The 23,777-nt window shown below is 63.6% G+C and overlaps 1 protein-coding gene across 1 annotated transcript in view; it reads left to right on the forward strand.

The window, feature by feature from the left end:
• WDR90 (WD repeat domain 90) overlaps window positions 1–23,777 on the forward strand; it is a 49,400-nt gene that overhangs the window by 22,216 nt on the left and 3,407 nt on the right. Inside the window, exons 21-38 of the mRNA XM_054161258.1 lie at window positions 583–713; window positions 1,913–2,074; window positions 2,511–2,639; window positions 3,231–3,364; window positions 3,444–3,481; window positions 4,368–4,487; window positions 5,610–5,819; window positions 6,838–6,935; window positions 9,392–9,494; window positions 10,257–10,378; window positions 10,713–10,872; window positions 13,205–13,395; window positions 14,233–14,401; window positions 16,149–16,260; window positions 17,587–17,758; window positions 21,137–21,259; window positions 21,977–22,157; window positions 22,685–22,815. Coding sequence (XP_054017233.1) covers window positions 583–713; window positions 1,913–2,074; window positions 2,511–2,639; window positions 3,231–3,364; window positions 3,444–3,481; window positions 4,368–4,487; window positions 5,610–5,819; window positions 6,838–6,935; window positions 9,392–9,494; window positions 10,257–10,378; window positions 10,713–10,872; window positions 13,205–13,395; window positions 14,233–14,401; window positions 16,149–16,260; window positions 17,587–17,758; window positions 21,137–21,259; window positions 21,977–22,157; window positions 22,685–22,815 — 2,486 coding nt within the window. The remainder of the gene's footprint in view (window positions 1–582; window positions 714–1,912; window positions 2,075–2,510; window positions 2,640–3,230; window positions 3,365–3,443; window positions 3,482–4,367; window positions 4,488–5,609; window positions 5,820–6,837; window positions 6,936–9,391; window positions 9,495–10,256; window positions 10,379–10,712; window positions 10,873–13,204; window positions 13,396–14,232; window positions 14,402–16,148; window positions 16,261–17,586; window positions 17,759–21,136; window positions 21,260–21,976; window positions 22,158–22,684; window positions 22,816–23,777) is intronic.

Consider the following 23,777-nt stretch of genomic DNA (forward strand, 5'->3'; position numbering starts at 1 on the left):
GCTGCTTGCTTCGCTGCCTCTGGCTGCAGTGTGCTCTCTGCTGCTTGCCTCACTGCCTCTGGCTGCAGTGTGCTCTCTGCTGCTTGCCTCACTGCCTCTGGCTGCAGTGTGCTCTCTGCTGCTTGCCTCGCTGCCTCTGGCTGCAGTGTGCTCTCTGCTGCTTGCCTTACTGCCTCTGGCTGCAGTGTGCTCTCTGCTGCTTGCCTCACTGCCTCTGGCTGCAGCGTGCTCTCTGCTGCTTGCCTCACTGCCTCTGGCTGCAGTGTGCTCTCTGCTGCTTGCCTCACTGCCTCTGGCTGCAGCGTGCTCTCTGCTGCTTGCCTCACTGCCTCTGGCTGCAGTGTGCTCTCTGCTGCTTGCCTCGCTGCCTCTGGCTGCAGTGTGCTCTCTGCTGCTTGCCTCACTGCCTCTGGCTGCAGTGTGCTCTCTGCTGCTTGCCTCACTGCCTCTGGCTGCAGTGTGCTCTCTGCTGCTTGCCTCACTGCCTCTGGCTGCAGCGTGCTCTCTGCTGCTTGCCTCACTGCCTCTGGCTGCAGTGTGCTCTCTGCTGCTTGCCTCACTGCCTCTTGCTGTGCTCCCCAGGCAGTGTGGTGGCCCCGGACAGTGGCAGCGCCGCGGCCGCGCTGGTGGTCAGTGAGGACAGCAGGCTGCTGGCCTTCGTGGGACCCTCCAAGTACCTTGTGACTGTGATGGAGGCCTGCTCCTTACATCAGGTACATGCTGGGCTGCCCTCCAGCTGGGGGAGGGGAGGAGGAGAGCAGGAGCCACAGGCTGGGGTGCCTGGAGGGGAGAGGCTGCAGCAGATGGATCGAGGGCGCTGGGGAGAAGCAGTGCTGCAGGTGGCCCTGCAGGTGCCTGCTCAGGGAGTTGCAGTGAGCTTTGCTTTCTGCTCTGTGAGACAGGAGTACAGCAATGATCCAAGGGTGGAAGCCCTCTGCTGGGAGGCCAGGCTGGGAGGGTTGGGGTTGTGCAGCCTGCAGAGGAGAAGGCTCCAGGGAGACCTCCTGGTGGCCTTGCAGGGCTTCAAGAGGCCAGGAGAGAGCTGGGGACAGACTGCTGAGCAGGGCCTGTTGGGGCAGGCCAAGGGGGGATGGTTGGAACTGCAAGAGGGAGACTGAGAGTGGAGAGAAGGGAGAAAGGTTTGGTGCTGAGGGTGGGGAGAGCCTGTGCCAGGCTGCCCAGAGAGCTGGGAGCTGCCCCATGGCTGGCAGCAGTGCAGGGCAGGTTGGTTGGGGCTGGGAGCAACCTGCTGTGGCTGCAGCTGTCCCTGCTGGCTGCAGGGCTTGCACTGGGTGAGCTTGGAAGGTGCCTTCCAACCTAAAGCATTTTATGGTGATGTAGAATCAACACAGTCAAAGTTTCTTCTTCTCCAGCTTCACTTAGGAAGGCTGCAGAGGAACTTTTGCTGAGGGGGTCTGAGCCAGGCCAAGGGGGAAGGGTTTGGAGCTGAGGCAGAGCAGGGTTAGAGTGGAGCTGAGGAAGAAGTTGTTGAGTGTGAAGCTGCTGAGCCTGCAGCCCAGGCTGCCCAGGGAGGCTGTGGCTGCCTCCTGCCTGGGGGTGCTGAAGGCCAGGCTGGATGAGGCCTTGAGCAGCTGACTCCAGCTGAGAGGTGTCCCTGGGCATGGCAGGGGGTTGGAGCAGATGAGCTCTGAGGTCCCTTCCAGCCTGAGCCATTCTGAGACTCCCCTCCAGAAAGGTAATTTGAGAAGCCTTGTGCAGGCCCTCAGCTCTGACATCTCTCTGGGAGCTGCTTTCCTGGGCAGGAGGAACACTGCTGGCCCCTGGAGCCCTCATTAGATGGGAAGGGAAGGGTCTGGGGACTCTGTAGCCTCATGTTAGAACCAGGAGAGCAATCCCAGGGCTCTGCAGTTCTGCCTCCAGGACATTTGTTCAGTAGTTTCCTCTTCCACAGCTGCTGAGGGTGGACATCAGCACCCTGGGTGTGAACAGCACAGCTTTGGACTCTGCAAGGAGGCTCTGCTTTGCTGCAGTGCCTGCAGGAGAGCTCCTGGTGTCCACTTCCTCCAGCAGAATCCTGGTGCTTGATGCAGAGACAGGGCAGCTGCTGCGGGAGGTAGGGCACTGACACCCCTCTGGGGCCTGCAGGAAGCTGAGGGAGGGAGCAGCTCATCCTGGAGCTCCTGGGCTTCAGAGGAACAAAAATCACATCTCTGAGATGGCTTCTGTGGGGTGAGGCTGCTGGAGGCCTGGAGCGGGCTGCCCAAAGTGGTTGTGGAGTCTTCCAACCCCTCCCTGGGCATTGTGCTGCTGGGCAAGCTGCTGTGGGTGCCCTGCTGGAGCAGGGGCTTGGGCTGGGGGAGCTCCAGAGCCCCTTTCCCACCCCACCCCGTTGGGGTTCTGGGACTGTGTTTGAGTGGCAAACCTGTGGCTGTCCTGCTGTGGTGCTCAGGGTGGTTTGGATGCTGTCACACTCCTGTCCTCCTGCTGAAGCAGAAACAAGGAGCTGCCTGTGCCTGGCTAAGGCTGCTGGTGCTGTCCCCTGCCCTCAGGTGTCTCCTGGGCACAAGCTGTGCTGCTCTGCCTTGGCCCTGAGCAAGGACAGCAGGCACCTGCTCACCGCTGCCCACAAGGCCATCAAGGTGTGGGACTACCAGAGGAGCTTCCGTGGCAACTGCCAGGTACTGCCAGGGCTGGAGGGGGGTGGGGTGGTGCTGAAGCCCTGCAGAAGACAGCAGCAAATGCCCTCTGTGCCACCTGGCCCAGTGGCCCCAGCCCCAGCCTGCCCAGCAGCTGAGAGGCACAGCCCTGGTCCCATTCTCGCTGGTGCCCAGCGCTGGGCATGGGCTGCCAGAGCACCGCCAAGGGCAAGGACAGAGGTTGGTGCTACCTGCCAGGGAAGAGCCACCCAGAGAAGGCTTCAGAGGGAGCCAGGAGAAGGCCTTGAGGCTTCTCAGCTTCTGCTTCCTTCTCCAGATCCCTAAGGGAAAGGTCAGCTGGGGCTGATCAGCCCTGGGGCTGAGAGCTGCAGGAGGGGTGGTGGGCTGCGGGCATCGGCAGGGGACAGAGGCACTGCAGGGCAGGCACTGGAGTTACCACCAGCCTGCTGGGGCAGGGGTGGTGCTGGGCAGCTGCAGGGCAGGCAGTGGAGTTACCACCAGCCTGCTGGGGCAGGGGTGGTGCTGGGCACCTGCAGGGCAGGCAGTGGAGTTACCAGCAGCCTGCTGGGGCAGGGGTGGTGCTGGGCACCTGCAGGGCATGCTCTCTCCCAGGTGTACATCGGGCACTCAGAACCAGTGTGCCAGGTGGCCTTCACCCCCGACCAGCAGCGCGTTGTCAGCGTGGGAGATGCCATCTTCCTCTGGGATTTCCTGGCTCTGCCTGCAGAGAGGTCACCCCCAGCTGGGTAAGGTGCTGGGCAGTGCTTCCCCTCAGCTCCCCTGCCCATGCCCTCTCACCTGACACCCCTCTCCTTGCCTTTCCAGGCCCTGTTCCCCCCGTGCCACCCTGCTGCCAGGCGCAGGTGAGTTTGCCTCCTGCCTTGCCTGGTGCTGCTTGGCTGCTCTTCCACTGCTGCTCGTGGCAGAGGGTTGAGCTGCTTGGGGGTTTTTGGTCCTTCCCCCCGAGGGTGTGCCACAGCAGGGGGCCAAGCAGCTCATTAGCCCCAAAGGACTCTAATTAACCAGTGGGGGTGTGCCAAGGAGGGCAGCTCTGAGCAGAGCTCCTCTGGATTTTCTGGTGGCTCTTTCAGCTTTGCCTTCTGGCTTTCCCTGCCTCCATCTCTTCCACCTCGCACTTGCCCTCTCTCTGTGTCCTTTCCTTCTTTTGAAGGACAGAGAGGAGACCTCTGCTGTGCAGGAGGGAGCTGGAGAAATCAGCACAGAACCTCAGGTTGGGTTGGAAGGGACCTTCAAGGTCATCCAGTTCCAGCCCCCTGCCATGGGCAGGGACCCCTCCCACCAGCACAGCTTGCTCAGGGCCTCATCCAGCCTGGCCTTCAGCACCTCCAGGCAGGAGGCAGCCACAGCCTCCCTGGGCAGCCTGTGCCAGAGTCTCCCCAGCCTCACTGCTATCAATTTCTTCCTCCTCTCCACCCTCAGTCTCCTCTCCCCCAGTTCAAAGCCATTGGCCCTGGGCCTGGCACTCCCAGCCCTTGTCCCAAGTCCCTCCCCAGCTCTCCTGGAGCCCTTCAGGTCCTGGGAGGCTGCTCTGAGGTCTGCCTGGAGCCTTCTCTTCTGCAGGCTGCACAGCCCCAGCTCTCCCAGCCTGGCCCCACAGGGGAGGTTCTGCAGCCTCTGCTCATCTTGGTGGCCTCTGGGCCCACTTGGAGGCATCACCGTTGCTCAGTTCAGGAAGATCAGAGGGTCCAGGGGGTGAGGGAAGTTCCACAACTCCTTTTCTTTCCCCAGAGGGGAGTGCTGAGGAGCTGCAGGATGCCTCTGAGGGCCCTCGGCAGGTGGTTCCTCAGCCGCTGTCGTCCTCCCCCCGGTGCCTGGCTGTCAGCTTTGCCCTCGGGGCAGGATGTCGAAGTAAGAGCAGCTGCTTGCAGGGAGGGGGAGTATGAATCCTGTGTTAGGAAACACCTCCCTGCTTGGTGGAGCAGCACCCTTGGAGGGTGCCCACAATGCCCTTCCCACAGACCAGGCTCAGCTCTCCTTCCCCTAACATGGACAAAGCCAGCTGGAGGTATCACAGTCTCACAGTATCACTAAGGTTGGGAGAGACCCCAAGGATCATCAAGTCCAACCTGTCTGCACAGACCTCATGATTAGACCATGGCACCAAGTGCCACATCCAATCCCCTCTGGAACACCTCCAGGGGTGGGGACTCCACCACCTCCCTGGGCAGCACATCCCAATGGCTAACAACTCTCTCAGTGAAGAACTTTCTCCTCACCTCGAGTCTAAACCTCCCCTGGCACAGCTTGAGACTGTGTCCTCTTGTTCTGGTGCTGGGTGCCTGGGAGCAGAGACCAACCCCCACCTGGCTACAACCTCCCTTCAGGGAGTTGTAGAGGGCAATGAGGTCTCCCCTGAGCCTCCTCTTCTGCAGGCTAAGCAACCCCAGCTCCCTCAGCCTCTCCTCCCAGGGCTGTGCCCCAGACCCCTCCCCAGCTTTGTTGCCCTTCTCTGGACACCTTCAAGTCTCTCAATGTCCTTCTGGAGCTGAGGAGCCCAGAGCTGGACACAGGGCTCCAGGGGTGGCCTGAGCAGTGCTGAGCACAGGGCACAAGGACTTCCCTGCTCCTGCTGGCCACACTCTGCCTGCTGCAGGCCAGGATGCCCTTGGCCCTCTTGGCCACCTGGGCACACTGCTGGCTCATGTTTAGCCAGCTGTCAATCAGCACCCCCAGGTCCCTCTCTGTTTGGCAGCTCTCAGCCACTCTGCCCCCAGCCTGTAGCTCTGCCTGGGGTTGCCATGGCCAAGTGCTGGGGGTCGGCAGCTCCGCTGCGGACTGAGCTGCTGGCACAGCTCCTCTGCGGCTGCGGTCAGTACCTGGCTGCAGGTGCCAGCAGGAGGTGTCTGCTCTGCCCTGCGCCCTGCCAGCTGGGCTGTCCCACCCTGCAGGAGAGTGGCACTGCCAGAGCATCACCCCTGAGGCGGTGCTGGAGGGCACTCAGGCTCTGTCCTCCCCCGGACCTCTCCACAGGCATTTTCTCCGAGTCAGATGCGGAGGAGGAAGCGGAGGAGGAAGCGGAGGAGGAAGCAGAGGAGGAAGCAGAGCTGCTGGGCAGCAGGGTGCTGCGGCATGGAGACAGCCATGCCTTGGTGCTGGAGCCGGTCAGGGAGGAGCAGCTGCTCGGTGTGAGGCCCAGGGTGAGGCAGGAGAGCCTCAGGCCTCCTGCAGAGCCAGCAGAGGGTGAGTGAGGCCTGCTCCCAGCCTGGCTCCCGTGGCCATGCTGCGGGCAGGCCTGCAGGCAGCTGGGGCTGCCCCCGGGACTTGCCGGACAGAGGGCAAGGGGCACGACCTGGGATGATGGAGGGAGGTGGCTGTTGCTCCTGGGCAGCTGGGGGACCCTCCTTTTGCTGCCCCCTGCCGTGGGACACCCCCAACCCCCCCCCTACCCTGTGTGACCTCCTCCTCCCCCCCTACCCTGTGTGACCTCCTCCTCCCCCCCTACCCTGTGTGACCTCCTCCTCCCCCCCCTACCCTGTGTGACCTCCTCCTCCCCCCCCTACCCTGTGTGACCTCCTCCTCCCCCCCTACCCTGTGTGACCTCCTCCTCCCCCCCACCCTGTGTGACCTCCTCCTCCCCCCCTACCCTGTGTGACCTCCTCCTCCCCCCCTACCCTGTGTGACCTCCTCCTTCCCCCCCCCCCGGTGTGACCTCCTCCTCCCCCCCCTACCCTGTGTGACCTCCTCCTCCCCCCCTACCCCGTGTGACCTCCTCCTCCCCCCCTACCCCGTGTGACCTCCTCCTCCCCCCCTACCCCGTGTGACCTCCTCCTTCCCCCCCCCCGTGTGACCTCCTCCTCCCCCCCCTACCCTGTGTGACCTCCTCCTCCCCCCCCTGCCCTGTGTGACCTCCTCCTCCCCCCCTACCCTGTGTGACCTCCTCCTCCCCCCCTACCCTGTGTGACCTCCTCCTTCCCCCCTACCCTGTGTGACCTCCTCCTCCCCCCCCTACCCTGTGTGACCTCCTCCTTCCCCCCCCCCCCGGTGTGACCTCCTCCTTCCCCCCTACCCTGTGTGACCTCCTCCTCCCCCCCCTACCCTGTGTGACCTCCTCCGTCCCCCCCCCCCCGTGTGACCTCCTCCTTCCCCCCCCCCGTGTGACCCCTGCTCTGATGTTTGTGTGTGAGCCGAGGCCAGCACCCCCCCAGCAGCAGCCCCCCCAGGCTGCCCCCCAGCAGCTTTGCTCTCTGTGTGCCAGGAGCCAGGCAGGAGCTGCAGAGCCCCCGGCCGGGGCCCTCCCTGCGGCCAGGCTGCCGCCGGCACTTCGCTGCCCGCCCCAAGGCCTCGCAGCTGCCCCAGGTGAGCTCTGCTGGGGCTGCTGCCCCGGGCAGGGGGGCAGGAGGTGGTGTGGGGATGGCCTGGGTCCCTTCCACGCTGCTTCTGCCCTGCTGTGCCGTGAGGAGCTCCGGAGGGTGAGGGTGCGACGCTGGGAGCGCTGCCTGGCAGCCCGGAGGCTGTGCTGCCAGCCAGACCTGCCAGGGCTGAGAGCTGGGCAGGGAGAACCTCATGAAGTTCAGCCAGGCCAGGGGTAGGGTCCTGCCCCTGGGGAGGAACAGCCTCCTGCAGCAGGGCAGCTGAGGGAGGACCTGCTGGGAAGCAGCTCCATGGAGAAGGGCCTGGGAGTGCTGGGGACAAGTTCCCCAGGAGCCAGAAGTGTGCCCCTGTGGGTAAGCAGGCCATTGGGGTCCTGAGGTGCGTGAGGAGTGTGGTCAGCAGGGCAAGGGAGGGTCTTCTGCCACACTACTTTGCTCCAGTGAGGCCACATCTGGAGTCCAGGTTCCAGCTCTGGGCTCCCCAGGTCAGGAGAGTCAGGGAACTGCTGGAGAGAGTCCAGGGCAGGCTGCAGAGCTGCTGAGGGGCCTGGAGCAGCTCTGGGAGCAGCAAAGGCTGAGAGCCCTGGGGCTGAGAGCCTGCAGAAGAGCAGCCCCAGAGGGCAGCTGAGCAATGCTCAGCAAGAGCTAAAGGAGCTGTGGGGGGCAAGAGGCTGGGGCCAGGCTCTGCTGAGTGCTGCCCAGGGCCAGCACAAGGGGCAAGGGGCAGCAAGTGTCAGGCAGGAGGTTGGAGCTGAGCAGGAGGAGAAAGTTGTTTGGGGTGAGGCTGCTGGAGGCCTGGAGCAGGCTGCCCAGAGAGGTTGTGGAGTGTCCTGGTGTGGAGAGCTTCCAACCCCCCCTGGGCACTGTGCTGCTGGGCAGGGTGCTGTGGGTGCCCTGCTGGAGCAGGGCTTGGGCTGGGGCAGCTCCAGAGCTCCCTCCCAGCCCTGCTGGCACTCTGGGGTTGTGTGAACAGTTTTGCCTTTCTCCTCTTCGTGCAGCTCTCTCCAGACTGGCAAAATGGATCTGTGATCAATGCTTCTGTTCTGCCACCTGCACTCATTTCCATTCCAGGCAGTGCTGATGCCCTGTGCAGCTGGCAGGGCAGGAGGGGCAGCAGTGATTCATCCTGCAGCCATGGCTGCAAGCAGCTGCCTTGGCAGAGCTGGGGAAGGCCTTGGTGGAGACAGCCAAGGACAGCCTCACTCTGTTAACAAACAGCAATAACCAGACACAGACCTCATGGAATCACAGAGCCCCAGGCTGGCTTGGGTTGGAAGGGACCTCAGAGACCATCCAGCTCCAGCCCCCTGCCGTGGGCAGGGACCCCTCCCACCAGCACAGGCTGCTCAGGGCCTCATCCAGCCTGGTCCTGAACACCCCCAGGCAGGAGGCAGCCACAGCCTCCCTGGGCAGCCTGTGCCAGAGTCTCCCCAGACTCACTGCAAGGAATTTCTTCCTCCTCTCCACTCTCAGTCTCCTCTCTCCCAGCTCAAAGCCATTGGCCCTGGGCCTGGCACTCCCAGCCCTTGTCCCAAGTCCCTCCCCAGCTCTCCTGGAGCCCTTCAGGTCCTGGGAGGCTGCTCTGAGGTCTCCCTGCAGCCTTCTCTTCTGCAGGCTGCACAGCCCCAGCTCTCCCAGCCTGTCCCACAGGGGAGGCTCTGCAGCCTCTGCTCATCTCTGTGGCCTCCTCTGGCCCCTCCCCAGCAGCTCCAGGTCCTTCCTGTGCTGGGGGCCCCAGAGCTGGAGGCAGTGCTGCAGGTGGGGGCTGAGCAGAGCAGAGCAGAGGGGCAGAATCCCCTCCCTGTGCTGCTGCTCTCCCTGCTCTGGCTGCAGCTCAGCACTCAGCTGCCTCTGGGCTGCCAGGGACCAGTGCTGGCTCCTGAGCACTTTGTCACCAGCTGACCCCCCCCAAGGCCTTCTCCAGGCTGGATTTGTGCTTTGGATTGCTCTAACCCAGGCACCTGACCTTGCACTTGGCCTGGTTGAGCTTCACCTTGCTCAGCCTTTCCCTCAGCTCTGCTGCTCTCTGTGCTGGGAGAAGAGCTCCCTCCCTCCTTGCCCCTGGGCCTCCCTCCCTCCCTCCCTCCCTCCTTGCCCCTGGGGCTCCCTCCCTCCCTCCTTGCCCCTGGGACTCTCTGTCCCTCCACCTAGCATCACTTTTACTGCCCCTCCCTGCCTCAGCAGCTGCTCTTTGCCTGGGCAGTGGCTCCAAGCCCTGCTGTCCCCCTCTGGAAGCATCTGGGGATGCTTTCCTGGGTGCAGTTGCTCTTTTGGGTGGAACTGAGCACTTCAGGATGCTCTGTGGCTGTCCCCTGGAGCTGGGAGGGTGTTGGCAGCACTCTGTGTGAGGCAGTGGGGGAGCTCCCATGGGGCTGTTGAATCTCTCTGCCTGGCTCCATCCCTCTGGAGTTTATTTTAAGCCACTCCTGCTTTTCCTTGCAGAGCTTTTTGTCTCCTCCAGCTGGCAGGGAGCTGCTGAAGCTGAAGGCAGTGATAGGCTACAATGGGAATGGCAGAGGGAATATGGTGTGGCACCCTGACACAGGTACAGTGGGAAGGCTCTGGAGCTGGGGGGGGGTCTAGGGAGCCAGGTTGTGATCTTTCAGCTGTGAGAACCACACAACCATTTGGGCTGGCAGAGCCCTTTCAGCTCCTCCTGCACAGCCACTCTCTACCTCTGCCCAGGCTGGGGCTGAGCCCTGGCCCTCAGCACCACAGCTCTGCCTCTGGGAATCACCTCCAGGGGTGGGCACTCAGCCACCCCCCTGGCAGCCTGGGCCAGGCACTGAGAACCCTTCCAGGGAAGAAGTTTCTTCTCATCTCCAACCTGAACCTGGCCTGGTGCAGCTTGAGGCCATTGTCTCTTGTCCTGTCCCTTGTTCCTGGCTCCAGCCTCCTCTCAGGGAGCTGCAGAGAGCAAGGAGGTCTCCCTCAGCCTCCTCTGCTCCAGCCTCAACCCCCCCAGCTCCCTCAGCTGCTCCTCCCCAGCCCTCTCCTCCAGACCCTTCCCCAGCTCTCTTGCCCTTCTCTGGCCCTGCTCCAGCTCCTCAATGTCCTTGGAGTGAGAGGCTCAAAACTGAGCCCAGGATTTGTGCTGTGGCCTCCCCAGTGCCCAGCACCAAGGCACAACCCCTGCCCTGCCCCTGCTGGCTGCACTGCTCCTGCTCCAGGCCAGGCTGCTGCTGCTGCTCTCTTTGGCCAGAGAAGAGCTTCCCTGAGCTGCAGTGCAGGCTGCCATGGGTGCTGTGTGTGAAGCCTTGACACAAAAGCAGCTCATCCTCTCCTCCTCCTCCTCCTCCTCTGCCAGGCTTCTTTGCCTACACCTGTGGCTGCCTGATTGTGGTGGAGGACCTGCACTCAGGAGCTCAGAGCCACTGGCTTGGGCACACAGAGGAGATCTCCACGCTGGCCATCAGCCACGATGCCCAGGTAGGAGAGGGCCCTGCTGCCCTGGGCTGTGCCCTGGGGCTCTGGGCTGAAGGGATGGCACAGGCTGCCAGCTCAGCTGTCTGCTGCCTGTTCTTCCTTCTGCCTGCTGCATGGAGACCCCCAGGAGCTGTGGAGATGCAGTCCCAGGCCCTGGAGCCTGGCTGTCCCTCGTGCTGGCCTGGTGTGGCAGGAAGGGCTGCTGCCTCCTGCCCTCAGCTGGCTCTGCTCCTTGGATCTTCCACCTGCCAGCCACACCACTGGGATTCCAGGCCAGCTGCTGAAGGGGTCTGTAATCCCCTGCCAAGGCCTGAGGGGCCATGTCCTGTCCCATTAGGTTCTGGCCTCTGCCTCGGGGAGGAGGGATGGAGACCTCCACTGTCAGATCTGCATCTGGAAGGTGCAGGATGGGACTTGCACAGCAAGGCTCTGCCATCACAGGACACAAGTCCAGGCCATGGCCTTCTCCAGGGACAGCAGGTTCCTGGTCACCCTGGGTGAGTAGAGCCCCAGCAGCAGCTCTGAGGGCAGGAGCACACCTGGAGAGGACCCAGCATGGGAGGAGGATGTGTGACACCTGTCAGACACAAACCAAGCTGGTGCTTGGCAGCCTTGGGATAAAGCAGGAACCCTGGCAGCAGGGGCAGGGAGGGGATTCTGCCCCTCTGCTGTGCCTGCTGAGACCTCCCCTGCAGGGCTGGGGCAGCTCTGGAGCCCTCAGCACAGCCAGGGAGCTGCTGGAGCAGGGCCAGAGGAGGCCACAGCAGTGCTGGGAGGCTGGAAGCCCTCTGCTGGGAGGCCAGGCTGGGAGGGTTGGGGTTGTGCAGCCTGCAGAGGAGAAGGCTCCAGGGAGACCTCCTGGTGGCCTTGCAGCGCTTCAAGAGGCCAGAAGAGAGCTGGGGACAGACTGCTGAGCAGGGCCTGTTGGGGCAGGCCAAGGGGGGATGGTTGGAACTGCAAGAGGGAGACTGAGAGTGGAGAGAAGGGAGAAAGGTTTGGTGCTGAGGGTGGGGAGAGCCTGTGCCAGGCTGCCCAGAGAGCTGGGAGCTGCCCCATGGCTGGCAGCAGTGCAGGGCAGGTTGGTTGGGGCTGGGAGCAGCCTGCTGTGGCTGCAGCTGTCCCTGCTGGCTGCAGGGCTTGCTCTGGGTGAGCCTCACAGGTCCCTTCCAGCCCAGCCCACTCTGTGATGCTACACACAGGAGATCCCTGCTGCTGCTGGCAGTGTTCCACTCCAGAGGGACTCTCTCCCCTGAGAATGCTTCCAGGCTGCTCTCAGCAGTGCTTTGAGGACAAAGCAGCCCTGGGGGCTCAGCCACAGGCATCATCACTGGGTTCTTCCTGCTCCCCTTCAGTTCTTTCTCATTGGCCTCAGCTGGTTTGGTTGCCCTGCAGCTTGCTTCTCTTGGCTCAGCAGTGCTGCTCAAGCCCCAGGTTCCTGTACCCAGTGTCCAAAGGGTAAAGCTTGCTTCTGGCCTTCTTGCTGCAGCAAGCTGGAGCTGCACTGAAGCAGCCAGGCTGCAAACTGGGAGCCTCCTGCCAGGCAGCAGGCAGTGCCAGCACAAGAGGGACACTCAAGCTGTCTGTTCGCTTTGGGCAGGGGACGTGGAGAGGACAGACATGCAATTAGTCAGCTCTTGTTGTGCATGGGAGAGGACCTGTGGTGCCTGCAGTGCCCTTCCCTGTGCTGCTGGGGCTGCCCCTGGCATGGACAAGCTCTGCACAGAGCTGCCTGGGAGAGGAGCTTCCTCTTCCAGCTCCTGGCTGGGCTGCAGGGAGGAGAAAAGCTGAACACCTGCAGGGAGCTTCAGGAGCAGAGCACTGTCCTGTGGAGCTGGCTGGCAGCTGGGCAGCACTCCTGGAGTCACAGCTTGGGCTGGGTTGGAAGGGACCTCAGAGACCATCCAGCTCCAAGCCTCTGCCGTGGGCAGGGACCCCTCCCACCAGCACAGGCTGCTCAAGGCCTCATCCAGCCTGGTCCTCAGCACCTCCAGGCAGGAGGCAGCCACAGCCTCCCTGGGCAGCCTGTGCCAGAGTCTCCCCAGCCTCACTTCCTCCTCTCCACTCTCAGTCTCCTCTCTCCCAGCTCAAAGCCATTGGCCCTGGGCCTGGCACTCCCAGCCCTTGTCCCAAGTCCCTCCCCAGCTCTCCTGGAGCCCTTCAGGTCCTGGGAGGCTGCTCTGAGGTCTCCCTGCAGCCTTCTCTTCTGCAGGCTGCACAGCCCCAGCTCTCCCAGCCTGGCCCCACAGGGGAGGCTCTGCAGCCTCTGCTCATCTCTGTGGCCTCCTCTGGCCCCTCCCCAGCAGCTCCAGGTCCTTCCTGTGCTGGGGGCCCCAGAGCTGGAGGCAGTGCTGCAGGCACTGCATGATATTGGCCATCATCAAGGCAAGCATTGCTGCTGCCACCAAGATCTGTTGGCTTCCATCCAGGTCAGCTTCCAGCTCAGTCTGACCTCGGCCCAGGTGCCAAACTCTTCCTTCTTTCAGGCCTGTTGGGGGCCCTGAGTGCAGCATGGCAGTGAAGGGCTTGTGGGGGGCAGCCCTGGCCCTCAGCACCACAGCCACACAGCTCTGGAACCCCTCCAGGCATGGGGACTGCACCACTGCCCTGGGCCAGGCCTGGACAGCCCTCAAGGGGAAGAAATTGTTCCTCATGGCCGACCCAAACCTGCCCTGTGGCAGCCTGAGGCCATTGCCTCTTGTCCTGTCCCTTGTTCCTAGGGAGCAGAGCCCAAGCCCCAGCTGGCTGCAGCCTCCTCTCAGGGAGCTGCAGAGAGCAAGGAGGTCTCCCTCAGCCTCAACTTCCTCCTCCTGCCTTTCCTGCTCTACCCAGGGGACTACCAGGACCAGAGCATCGCTGTGTGGAACACTTGCACCCACCAGCTCCTGGCATCTGCTGGCATCCCACAGCCAGCCCACGAGGTGGCCTTCAGCCCCCTGTGCCCCCAGGAGCTGGCCTGTGTGGGGCAGGGAGCCCTGATGCTTTGCTTCCTGGAGCAGCAGGGACCTGCTCTCAGCCTCAAGGTAAAACCTCAACTTTCCCTGTTTGGAAGATGCCTCAGCAGCAGCTCTGTGTCCTTCTCCAGGCCTCTGGAGAGTGGGGATGGAGGCTCTGCCTCTCCAGGTCTGTGGAGGTGATGGTGCCTCTCAGTGAGAGGCTGTTGGCTGGCCAGGGGCTGGCTTTTGGTTGTGCTTGAGGCTTTGCCTACGAACTGAGGGGAGGAGGAGGAGGGTTTATTGTGATGTAGGTAAGCACCAGGGGGAGGGAGGTTCTTCTTCCCCTCTACTCTGCCCTAGGGAGGCCACAACTGGTCCTGTTCCACCCAGTCCTGGGCTCCCCAGCTCAGGAGGGACAGAGAACTGCTGGAGAGAGTCCAGGGCAGGCTGCAGAGCTGCTGAGGGGCCTGGAGCAGCTCTGGGAGCAGCAAAGTCTGAGAGCCCTGGGGCTGAGAGCCTGCAGAAGAGCAGCCCCAGAGGGCAGCTGAGCAATGCTCAGCAAGAGCTAAAGGAGCTGTGGGGGGCAAGAGGCTGGGGCCAGGCTCTGCTGAGTGCTGCCCAGGGCCAGCACAAGGGGCAAGGGGCAGCAAGTGTCAGGCAGGAGGTTGGAGCTGAGCAGGAGGAGAAAGTTGTTTGGGGTGAGGCTGCTGGAGGCCTGGAGCAGGCTGCCCAGAGAGGTTGTGGAGTGTCCTGGTGTGGAGAGCTTCCAACCCCCCCTGGGCACTGTGCTGCTGGGCAGGGTGCTGTGGGTGCCCTGCTGGAGCAGGGCTTGGGCTGGGGCAGCTCCAGAGCTCCCTTCCCCCCTGCTGGCACTCTGGGATACTCTCTGTGACATCTCTGTTTGCTGTGCTCTGGCTCTGGCAGGTTCTCCAGGCCCCAGCTCCAGAAGTTCTAGGCCCAGTGGAGCTGACCTGTCTCTGCTATGGTGCCAAGCCCCTGCTGTTCAGTGGCAGCAGCTCAGGGCAGATCTGTGTGTGGGACACTGAGGCCAGCTGCTGCTTCATGACGTGGGAGGCCGACGAGGGCGAGATCGGTGGGTACAGAGGTGCCAGCTGTGTGCCATCTGTGTGCCAGGCCTGTAGAGGGTATCTCACTGGCAAAGAGGAACAACCAGTTTGCAGACCTCTGCTCTGAGCTGCCCCTGGCTGTGCTGGACAGAGGCTGTGTGGGTAGCAGCGGATCTGTAGCCTGGGTTCCCCTGGGGGCCTCGGCTGCAGAGGACTCCTCTGCCCTGCCTGGGTACCAGGGGCACAGCTTGTTGAGGCCACCTCTGGTGATGAGGCTCTGACACAGTCCCCCAGAACATCTCCTGTGAGCCCAGACTGAGGGAGTTGGGGTTGTGCAGGCTGGAGAGGAGAAGGCTCCCAGGAGACCTCATTGTGGCCTTCCAGGATCTGCAGGGGGCTACAGGAAAGCTGGGGAGGGACTTTGGAGGGTGTCAGGGAGGGATAGGACTGGGGGGGATGGAGCAGAACTAGAAGTGGGGAGACTGAGATTGGCTGTGAGGAAGAAGTTGTTGCCCAGGAGGGTGGTGAGAGCCTGGCACAGGCTGCCCAGGGAGGTGGTGGAAGCCTCCTGGCTGGAGGTGTTTGCAGCCAGGCTGGAGGTGGCTGTGAGCAACCTGCTGCAGTGTGAGGTGTCCCTGGCCATGGCAGGGGGTTGGGGCTGGCTGAGCCTTGAGCTCCCTTCCAGCCCTGACAGTGCTGTGATTCTATGATCCTTCTCTCCCAGTGGGAGAACTTGGGCTGGGATGGGATGGGATGGGAGGGCTGCTGGGTGGCTGAGGAGTTGGTTGGATAGCAGTGGCCAATGGATTGCTGTCCAGATAACCTGAGGTGTCCCTCAGGGGTCCATGCTGGCACCAGTGCTGTTTCACATCCTCCTCCATGACACAGGCTGGATCCAGGCTCCCTCAGCACTCTGCAGATGGCCCCAGGCTGGGTGGTGTGGGTGGTACTGTGAGGGGATCTATCCAGAGGGACCTGGGCAAGCTGGAGAAGGGAACCAGGGGACCCTCATGAGGCTCAATGAGGCCAAGGGTCAGCACAGCTCCCAGTACCAACCCAGGCTGGGGGTGAAGGGCTGGGAGCAGCCCTGTGGGGAAGGCCTTGGGGGTGCAGAGCTGGCCAGGAGCTGGCACTGAGTGCTGCCAGCCCAGCCCCAGCCTGGCCTGGGCTGAGCCCCAGCAGTGTGGGCAGCAGGGGCAGGGAGGGGATTCAGCCCCTCTGCTGTGCCTGCTGAGACCTCCCCTGCAGGGCTGGGGCAGCTCTGGAGCCCTCAGCACAGCCAGGGAGCTGCTGGAGCAGGGCCAGAGGAGGCCACAGCAGTGCTGGGAGGCTGGAAGCCCTCTGCTGGGAGGCCAGGCTGGGAGGGTTGGGGTTGTGCAGCCTGCAGAGGAGAAGGCTCCAGGGAGACCTCCTGGTGGCCTTGCAGGGCTTCAAGGGGACAGAAGAGAGCTGGGGACAGACTGCTGAGCAGGGCCTGTTGGGGCAGGCCAAGGGGGGATGGTTGGAACTGCAAGAGGGAGACTGAGAGCGGAGAGAAGGGAGAAAGGTTTGGTGCTGAGGGTGGGGAGAGCCTGTGCCAGGCTGCCCAGAGAGCTGGGAGCTGCCCCATGGCTGGCAGCAGTGCAGGGCAGGTTGGTTGGGGCTGGGAGCAGCCTGCTGTGGCTGCAGCTGTCCCTGCTGGCTGCAGGGCTTGCAGCCCCCCCAGTCCATGATGCCATGCTGGCTGGGAGCAGGGCATGCTGACAGGTGCCCTCCATCTCTGCTGCTCCCCAGGTGTCCTGCTGTGTGGGCACCACAGGCTGGTGAGTGGCAGCAGCACCAAGGGCCTCCGGCTGTGGGCAGTGGGCAGCGTGCAGGAGCTGAGGCTGAAAGGTCCTGATGCCAGGTAGGAGATGGAGGCTCCAGCATCCCTGCTCTTCCCCTGCCTGTCTCATCAAGTCCTGCAGGTGCTCTTCCCCTTGCCTGGCAGCTCCAGGACCTGTCTGAGAGGTGGCTGTTCACTGCCTGCTCTGCCTGCATGCACACTGCTCCTTCTGCTCCTCATCCTTTTCCTCTCCCCCCATGGCTGCTGATCCTTCCTGGCTGGACCTTTGTCCTGAGTTTGTGACACAGGGACCTGACCCCTCTGAATCATGGAATTGTTTGGGTTGGAGGAGACCTCTGTGATTACCCAGTCCAACACCAACCCAACCCCACCATGGCCACCAAACCCTGGCTCCAGCTGCCATGGCCACAGGGTTCTGCAACCCCTCCAGGCATGGGGACTCCACCACCTCCCTGGGCAGCCTCTGCCAGGCCCTGACCACTCTGGCACCAAAGACATTTTGCCTCCTCTCCAACCTAACCCTCCCCTGGCACAGTTTCAGGCCATGGCCTCTCCTTCTGGCCCCTGAGCCTAGGGAGCAGAGCCCAAGCCCCAGCTGGCTGCAGCCTCCTCTCAGGGAGCTGCAGAGAGCAAGGAGGTCTCCCTCAGCCTCCTCTTCTCCAGGCTCAACCCCCCCAGCTCCCTCAGCTGCTCCTCCCCAGCCCTCTTCCCCAGACCCTTCCCCAGCTCTCTTGCCCTTCTCTGGCCCTGCTCCAGCTCCTCAGTGTCCTTCCTGCAGTGAGGAGCCCAGAGCTGAACCCAGCACTCAAGCTGTGGCCTCCCCAGTGCCCAGCCCAGGGGCACCATCCCTGCCCTGCTCCTGCTGCCACCCCAGTGCTGCTCCAGGCCAGGCTGCTGCTGCCCTTCTTGCCCCCCTGGGCACCCCCTGGCTCCTCTCCAGCTGCTGGCACCCAGCACCCCCAGGGCCTTCTCTGCTGGGCACTTTGCAGCCCCTCTGCCCCCAGCCTGGAGCCTTCCTGGGGTGGTTGTGCCCCAAGGGCAGGACCCAGCCCTTGGCCTGGTTGAACCTCATCCCCTTGGCCTCAGCCTGGAATCCTGTGGAGTGCTTGGTGCCTGGGTGCTGTGTTGGTCATCTGCAGGAAGCCCTTTGGGGAATTACTGCAACTCCTGGGCTTGTTTTCTCCTCCTGGGCTGCTGCATCCCCTGGCTGCTCTCTGCCTGCGGCGGTGGCTGCAGCGCAGCTGCTCGCTCCTCGGTGCACAGCAAGCCCTCAGCGAGCCGCTGAGCTGCAGCCGCCTGGCTGGCTGCTGGCACGGGCGCCTCAAGGAGGCAGGAGGGCTGCTGCAGCGGCTGAGCCCTTCCTCCTGCCCTCCTCCTTCCCCGTAGCTGCGGCTCTGTGCTGCTGGAGCAGGAGCTCCGGCTGGACGGGGCCGCGGTGAGCGCAGCCTTCGACGAGCGGCTGGAGATGGGCATCGTGGGCACGGCGGCAGGAGCCCTCTGGTACATCAACTGGGCAGAGAGCAGCAGCGTCCGGCTCCTCGGCGGCCACGGGGACAAGGTCAGGGCGGTGCTGGGCGGCGGCCGGGGTGGTGCCGGGCGGCGGCCTGGGCGGTGCCGGGCGGCGGCCTGGGCGGTGCCATGCAGCAGCCGGGGCAGTGCCATGCAGCAGCCGGGGCGGTGCCATGCAGCAGCCGGGGCGGTGCTGGGCGGCGGTCTGGGCGGTGCCATGCAGCAGCCTGGGCGGTGCCATGCAGCAGCCGGGGCGGTGCTGGGCGGCGGTCTGGGCGGTGCCATGCAGCAGCCTGGGCGGTGCCATGCAGCGGCCTGGGCAGTGCCATGCAGCGGCCTGGGCAGTGCCATGCAGCGGCCTGGGCAGTGCCATGCAGCAGCCTGGGCGGTGCCGGGCGGCAGCCTGGGCGGTGCCATGCAGCAGCCTGGGCGGTGCCGGGCGGCGGCTTGGGCGGTGCCATGCAGCCCTGGCTGCCGCCTGTGCCCTGCCGCACCGCGCGGGGGCGCCGCGGGAGTCCTGCGCCGCGGCCGCGGGGCCTGGGGGTGCCGGCAGGGCGGCCTGGGGTCAGCGGAGCCCTGGGGCTGGGAGGGACCTCTGGGCTTGGACAGAGTGGAGACGAGGAAGAGATTCTTGGCACTGTGGGGGGGGTGTGGATGCCCTGCACAGGCAGGGGACAGGAGCTGGGGACAGCAGCCCTGCCCCAGGGACAGCCTGGCAGCACTGCCCTGCCCATGCCCTGCACAGGCAGGGGACAGGAGCTGGGGACAGCAGCCCTGCCCCAGGGACAGCCTGGCAGCACTGCCCTGCCCATGCCCTGCACAGGCAGGGGACAGGAGCTGGGGACAGCAGCCCTGCCCCAGGGACAGCCTGGCAGCACTGCCCTGCCCATGCCCTGCACAGGCAGGGGACAGGAGCTGGGGACAGCAGCCCTGCCCCAGGGACAGCCTGGCAGCGCTGCCCTGCCCATGCCCTGCACAGGCAGGGGACAGGAGCTGGGGACAGCAGCCCTGCCCCAGGGACAGCCTGGCAGCGCTGCCCTGCCCATGCCCAGGGAGCTGCACAGGCTCCATGCAGAGCAGAAGGGATGAGGAGCAGCCCCCCCAACCTGCTGGGGCAGCATCCCCCTCGCTGGGGTGCTCCAGGTCCAGGCTGGATGAGGCCCTGAGCAGCCTGGGCTGGGGGCAGGTGTCCCTGCCCACGGCAGGGGGGTGGCACTGGGGGATCTTTGAGGTCCCTTCCAACCCAAACCATTCCAGGATTATCAAGGCCAAGCCTTACCCCAGCACTGCCAGCTCACCACTGAACCATGTCCCTCAGCTCCACACCTGCAGCAGTCATGGAATCACTGAGGCTGGAGTAGACCTTTAAGCAAAGCCTTTCTCATCTCCCTTCCCTCTTCCCATCTCTACCAGCCCAGGTCTGGCTGCACCTCCAGCTGGAGGGAAGCCTCTGTGGCTTGGTGTGCCCCAATGAAGTCAGCAAAGCTCAACTCCATCACCCTGCCTGCTGCAGGAGCCTGGAGAGGGCTCTGCACTGCAAGGAGGAGTCCAGGGAGAAGAGGTCTGAGCTCCTCTGCTCCAGCTGAAGGTGTTTGCAGCCTCAGCCTGGGGGCAGCTGAGGTCCCCCCTGTGCTGGGGCTGGGGAATGCTGTGTGGAGGCCCCAAGGCTTCACTCCTCAGGACTGTGGCTGCTGCCTGCCTGCTGCTGGCCAGCAGCACATCCACCCTGGACAAGATGTGCTTTGCCTGAAATATAAAAGGAAGGAAAACCAAAACAGGAGAAGAACAACTGGTGGGAAAGTGGCTGACAGGATGGGTTGGGTTGGCAAAGCCTTCCCAGCTCCTCCAGCCCAGCCACTCTCTAGCTCTGCCCAGGCTGGGGCTGAGCCCTGGCCCTCAGCACCACAGCTCTGCCTCTGGGAAACACCTCCAGGGGTGGGGATTCAGCCACCCCCCTGGCAGCCTGGGCCAGGCACTGAGAACCCTTCCAGGGAAGAAGTTTCTTCTAATATGCAGCCTGGGGCAGCTTGAGGCCATTGCCTCTTGTCCTGTCCCTTGTTCCCTGGGAGCAGAGCCCAAGCCCCAGCTGGCTGCAGCCTCCTCTCAGGGAGCTGCAGAGAGCAAGGAGGTCTCCCTCAGCCTCCTCTGCTCCAGGCTCAACCCCCCCAGCTCCCTCAGCTGCTCCTCCCCAGCCCTCTTCTCCAGAGCCTTCCCCAGCTCTCTTGCCCTTCTCTGGCCCTGCTCCAGCTCCTCAAGGTCCTTCTGGCAGTGAGGAGCCCAGAGCTGAACCCAGCACTCAAGCTGTGGCCTCCCCAGTGCCCAGCCCAGAGGCACCATCCCTGCCCTGCTCCTGCTGCCACCCCAGTGCTGCTCCAGCCCAGGCTGCTGCTGCCCTTCTTGCCCCCCTGGGCACCCCCTGGCTCCTCTCCAGCTGCTGGCACCCAGCACCCCCAGGGCCTTCTCTGCTGGGCACTTTGCAGCCCCTCTGCCCCCAGCCTGGAGCCTTCCTGGGGTGGTTGTGCCCCAAGGGCAGCACCCAGCCCTTGGCCTGGTTGAACCTCATCCCCTTGGCCTCAGCCATGGCTGCAGCCTGGCCAGGGCCCTCTGCACAGCCTCCTGCCCTGCAGCAGATCAACTCTGCCACCCAGCTTAGTGCCATCTGCAACCTGCCTGAGGCTGCCTCTATCCCCTGGTAGCTCTGCAGTGTCTTTGTGCTGCAGAACAGAGGGTTCAGAGCAGAGGTGAAGCTCTTCTATGCAGCTCCATGGTGCAGGGCCTTGTCCTGTCTTTGGGCTCAGCTTCCCTGGTTTCCATCTCCAGCCCAGCTGTCAGCCCAGCATTTCAGCACCTACTCAAGCACCACAGCTTCTGTGACATTCAGGCTGCATTTCTGGTGTCACCCACGAGAGGAGGAGGAGAGGGGCAGAGGAGATGATGTGCTCCAAGTTGGGCCACCTGTAGAGCCCCTGTTGCCTGTCTGTTTGAGGAGGGCCATGACAATGATGAGGGGGTTGGAGCCCCTCTGCTGGAGCACAGGCTGAGGGAGCTGGGGCTCTTCAGGCTGGAGAAGGCTCCAGGGGGACCTTAGAGCTGCCTGCCAGTACCTGAAGGGCTACAAGCAGGATGGAGAGGGGCTGTCTACAACAGGCTGTAGTGACAGGCCCAGGGGCAATGGTTTGAGATGAGAGCAGAGCAGATGGAGATTGGATGTGAGGAACAAGTTCTGCCCCAGGAGGCTGCTGGAACACTGCAGCAGGCTGCCCAGGGAGGTGGTTTAGGTTCCAGCCCTGAAGATATTCAAGATGAGGCTGGAGAGGGCTCTGGGCAACCTGATCCAGTGGAGGCTGTCCCTGCTGAGTGCAGGGGGTTGGGCTGGGTGAGCTCTGGAGCTCCCTTCCAAGGCAGCTCATTGTGTGATGCTCTGCAGGTGACTCAGATGTGCTTCAGCCCCGAGGAGTCTCTCTGTGCCACCTGTGCTGAGGATGGCAGCCTGAGGGTTTGGTCTCTGGGCAGCCTGGAGCTGGTGGTGCAGTTCCAGGTGCTTGACCAGGTAAGGGTTTGGGGTATTGGCGTTGATCTCTTCCTCTTGACAGAAGCCACAGTCCACTGCTTGGGGTTGCATGGACTGCTGTGTCCTTGCAGAGCAGAGTACTGTGCCCTGCTGAGGCTACAGCTAGAGTCCTGGGTCCAGTCCTGGGCTCCCCAGATCAGGAGAGACAGAGAACTGCTGGAGAGAGTCCAGGGCAGGCTGCAGAGCTGCTGAGGGGCCTGGAGCAGCTCTGGGAGCAGCAAAGGCTGAGAGCCCTGGGGCTGAGAGCCTGCAGCAGAGCAGCCCCAGAGGGCAGCTGAGCAATGCTCAGCAAGAGCTAAAGGAGCTGTGGGGGGCAAGAGGCTGGGGCCAGGCTCTGCTGAGTGCTGCCCAGGGCCAGCACAAGGGGCAAGGGGCAGCAAGTGTCAGGCAGGAGGTTGGAGCTGAGCAGGAGGAGAAAGTTGTTTGGGGTGAGGCTGCTGGAGGCCTGGAGCAGGCTGCCCAGAGAGGTTGTGGAGTGTCCTGGTGTGGAGAGCTTCCAACCCCCCCTGGGCACTGTGCTGCTGGGCAGGGTGCTGGGGGTGCCCTGCTGGAGCAGGGCTTGGGCTGGGGGAAGCTCCAGAGCTCCCTTCCAGCCCCAGGCTGCTCTGTGAAGCTGGAAGATTCCTTGGAGTTGGAGGGGTTTAGTGCATTTGCTGCCTTCCCTGTGTCACTGTCTGTGCCCTGGCTCCTCTGCAGAGCTGCCAGTGCCTGGCCTGGAAGCCTGCCCCCGTGGCTGCCTGTGGAGCTGGGAGCCAGCAGGTGGTGGCAGGGTACAGCGACGGCAGCCTGCGAGTGTTCAGCATCTGCCGGCCGGAGCTGGAGCGGAAGCTGCAGCCCCACGGCCCTGCGGTCACAGCCGTTGCCTACTCTGCAGACGGTGAGGCTGCCCCGGGGGCCTGGCTGCCTTGAGCTCCAGCTGCTCTCTGTGCTGCTGACCTGCCCCAGCTGGGGGCAGGGGCAGCTGGAGGGCCCATGTGGATGGGCTGAGCTGGGGTGGAGGGGGCACGGGAGGCGTGTTGGCAGGGGGTGGGTACCAGGAGCGTTCCCTCCTGTCCTGCTGCTCACAGGCTGCAGCTGCTCCTCTTCGGTGTGGAGTCCTTGTGGGTGTCTGAAGCATCTCAGCTTAGCCAGCCCTTGACTGGCACAGGCTGCCCAGGGAGGTGGTGGAGTCCCCAGCCCTGGAGGGGCTCCAGAAAGGTGTGGCTATGGCAGCTGGGGCCAGGGTTTGGTGGCCATGGTGAGGTTGGGTTGCTGGTTGAGCTCAGAGGGCTTCTCCAAGCCAGCCAGTTCTATGTTCCCAGCCTCTCACTGTGTTTTGGGGCACTGCTATCCTGGATCTTCTTCCTCTGGGGTTTGTCTTCTCTTGCAAGCTGTGTCCCATTCTGCTCTCTCCTCTGCCCCCAGGAGAAATGATCTTATCAGGGGCTGAGGATGGGCTGGTGGCTGTCAGCAGCCCTCGCACCGGAGCCACCATTCGTGTCCTGGCTGACCACAGAGGCTCCCCCATCACTGTCCTCCAGTGCACCAGCAAGCAGGTGAGACCTCCCCCTGAGTCCCAGCAGCTGAGACCTCCCCCTCTGCCCCAGCTCTCAGCAGGAATAATTCCCCCAGTGTCACCATAGAGCTGTGGGAAGCCCAGGGCCAGCCCTGGCCTGGGCTGCTCCCCAGCAGTGTGGGCAGCAGGGGCAGGGAGGGGATTCTGTCCCTCTGCTGTGCCTGCTGAGACCTCCCCTGCAGGGCTGGGGCAGCTCTGGAGCCCTCAGCACAGGAGATCCTCCTTGGGTTAGGTGAAGGATGTTGCTGGTCTGCAAGCACTCCCCTAGGGAATGTGCAGAGGGCTTCCAGGGGCAGAGATCTGTGTCCTTCAGGCCAGGCCCCCTCTGCTCCTCCAGCAGCCTCTTCTGCTCCTCCAGCAGCCTCTTCTGCTCCTCCAGCAGCCTCTTCTGCTCCTCCAGCAGCCTCTTCTGCTCCTCCAGCAGCCTCTTCTGCTGGGGCTTTCAGCCTAGGGCCACAGCTTCCCTGTCCTGTTTTAGTCTAAGTCATAGAATCATAGAATTGTTTTGCTTGGAAAAGGCCTCTGAGATCAGCAAGTCCAACCATCAGTGGGCTGAGGTCAGCCGGATGAGATTGAACAGAGCCAAGGGCTGGGTCCTGCCCTTGGGGCACAACCACCCCAGGAAGGCTCCAGGCTGGGGGCAGAGGGGCTGCAAAGTGCCCAGCAGAGAAGGCCCTGGGGGTGCTGGGTGCCAGCAGCTGGAGAGGAGCCAGGGGGTGCCCAGGGGGGCAAGAAGGGCAGCAGCAGCCTGGCCTGGAGCAGCACTGGGGTGGCAGCAGGAGCAGGGCAGGGATGGTGCCTCTGGGCTGGGCACTGGGGAGGCCACAGCTTGAGTGCTGGGTTCAGCTCTGGGCTCCTCACTGCCAGAAGGACCTTGAGGAGCTGGAGCAGGGCCAGAGAAGGGCAAGAGAGCTGGGGAAGGGTCTGGGGAAGAGGGCTGGG

Source organism: Dryobates pubescens, chromosome 4 (assembly GCF_014839835.1).
Source record: "Dryobates pubescens isolate bDryPub1 chromosome 4, bDryPub1.pri, whole genome shotgun sequence".
Taxonomy (NCBI): Eukaryota; Metazoa; Chordata; class Aves; order Piciformes; family Picidae; genus Dryobates; species Dryobates pubescens.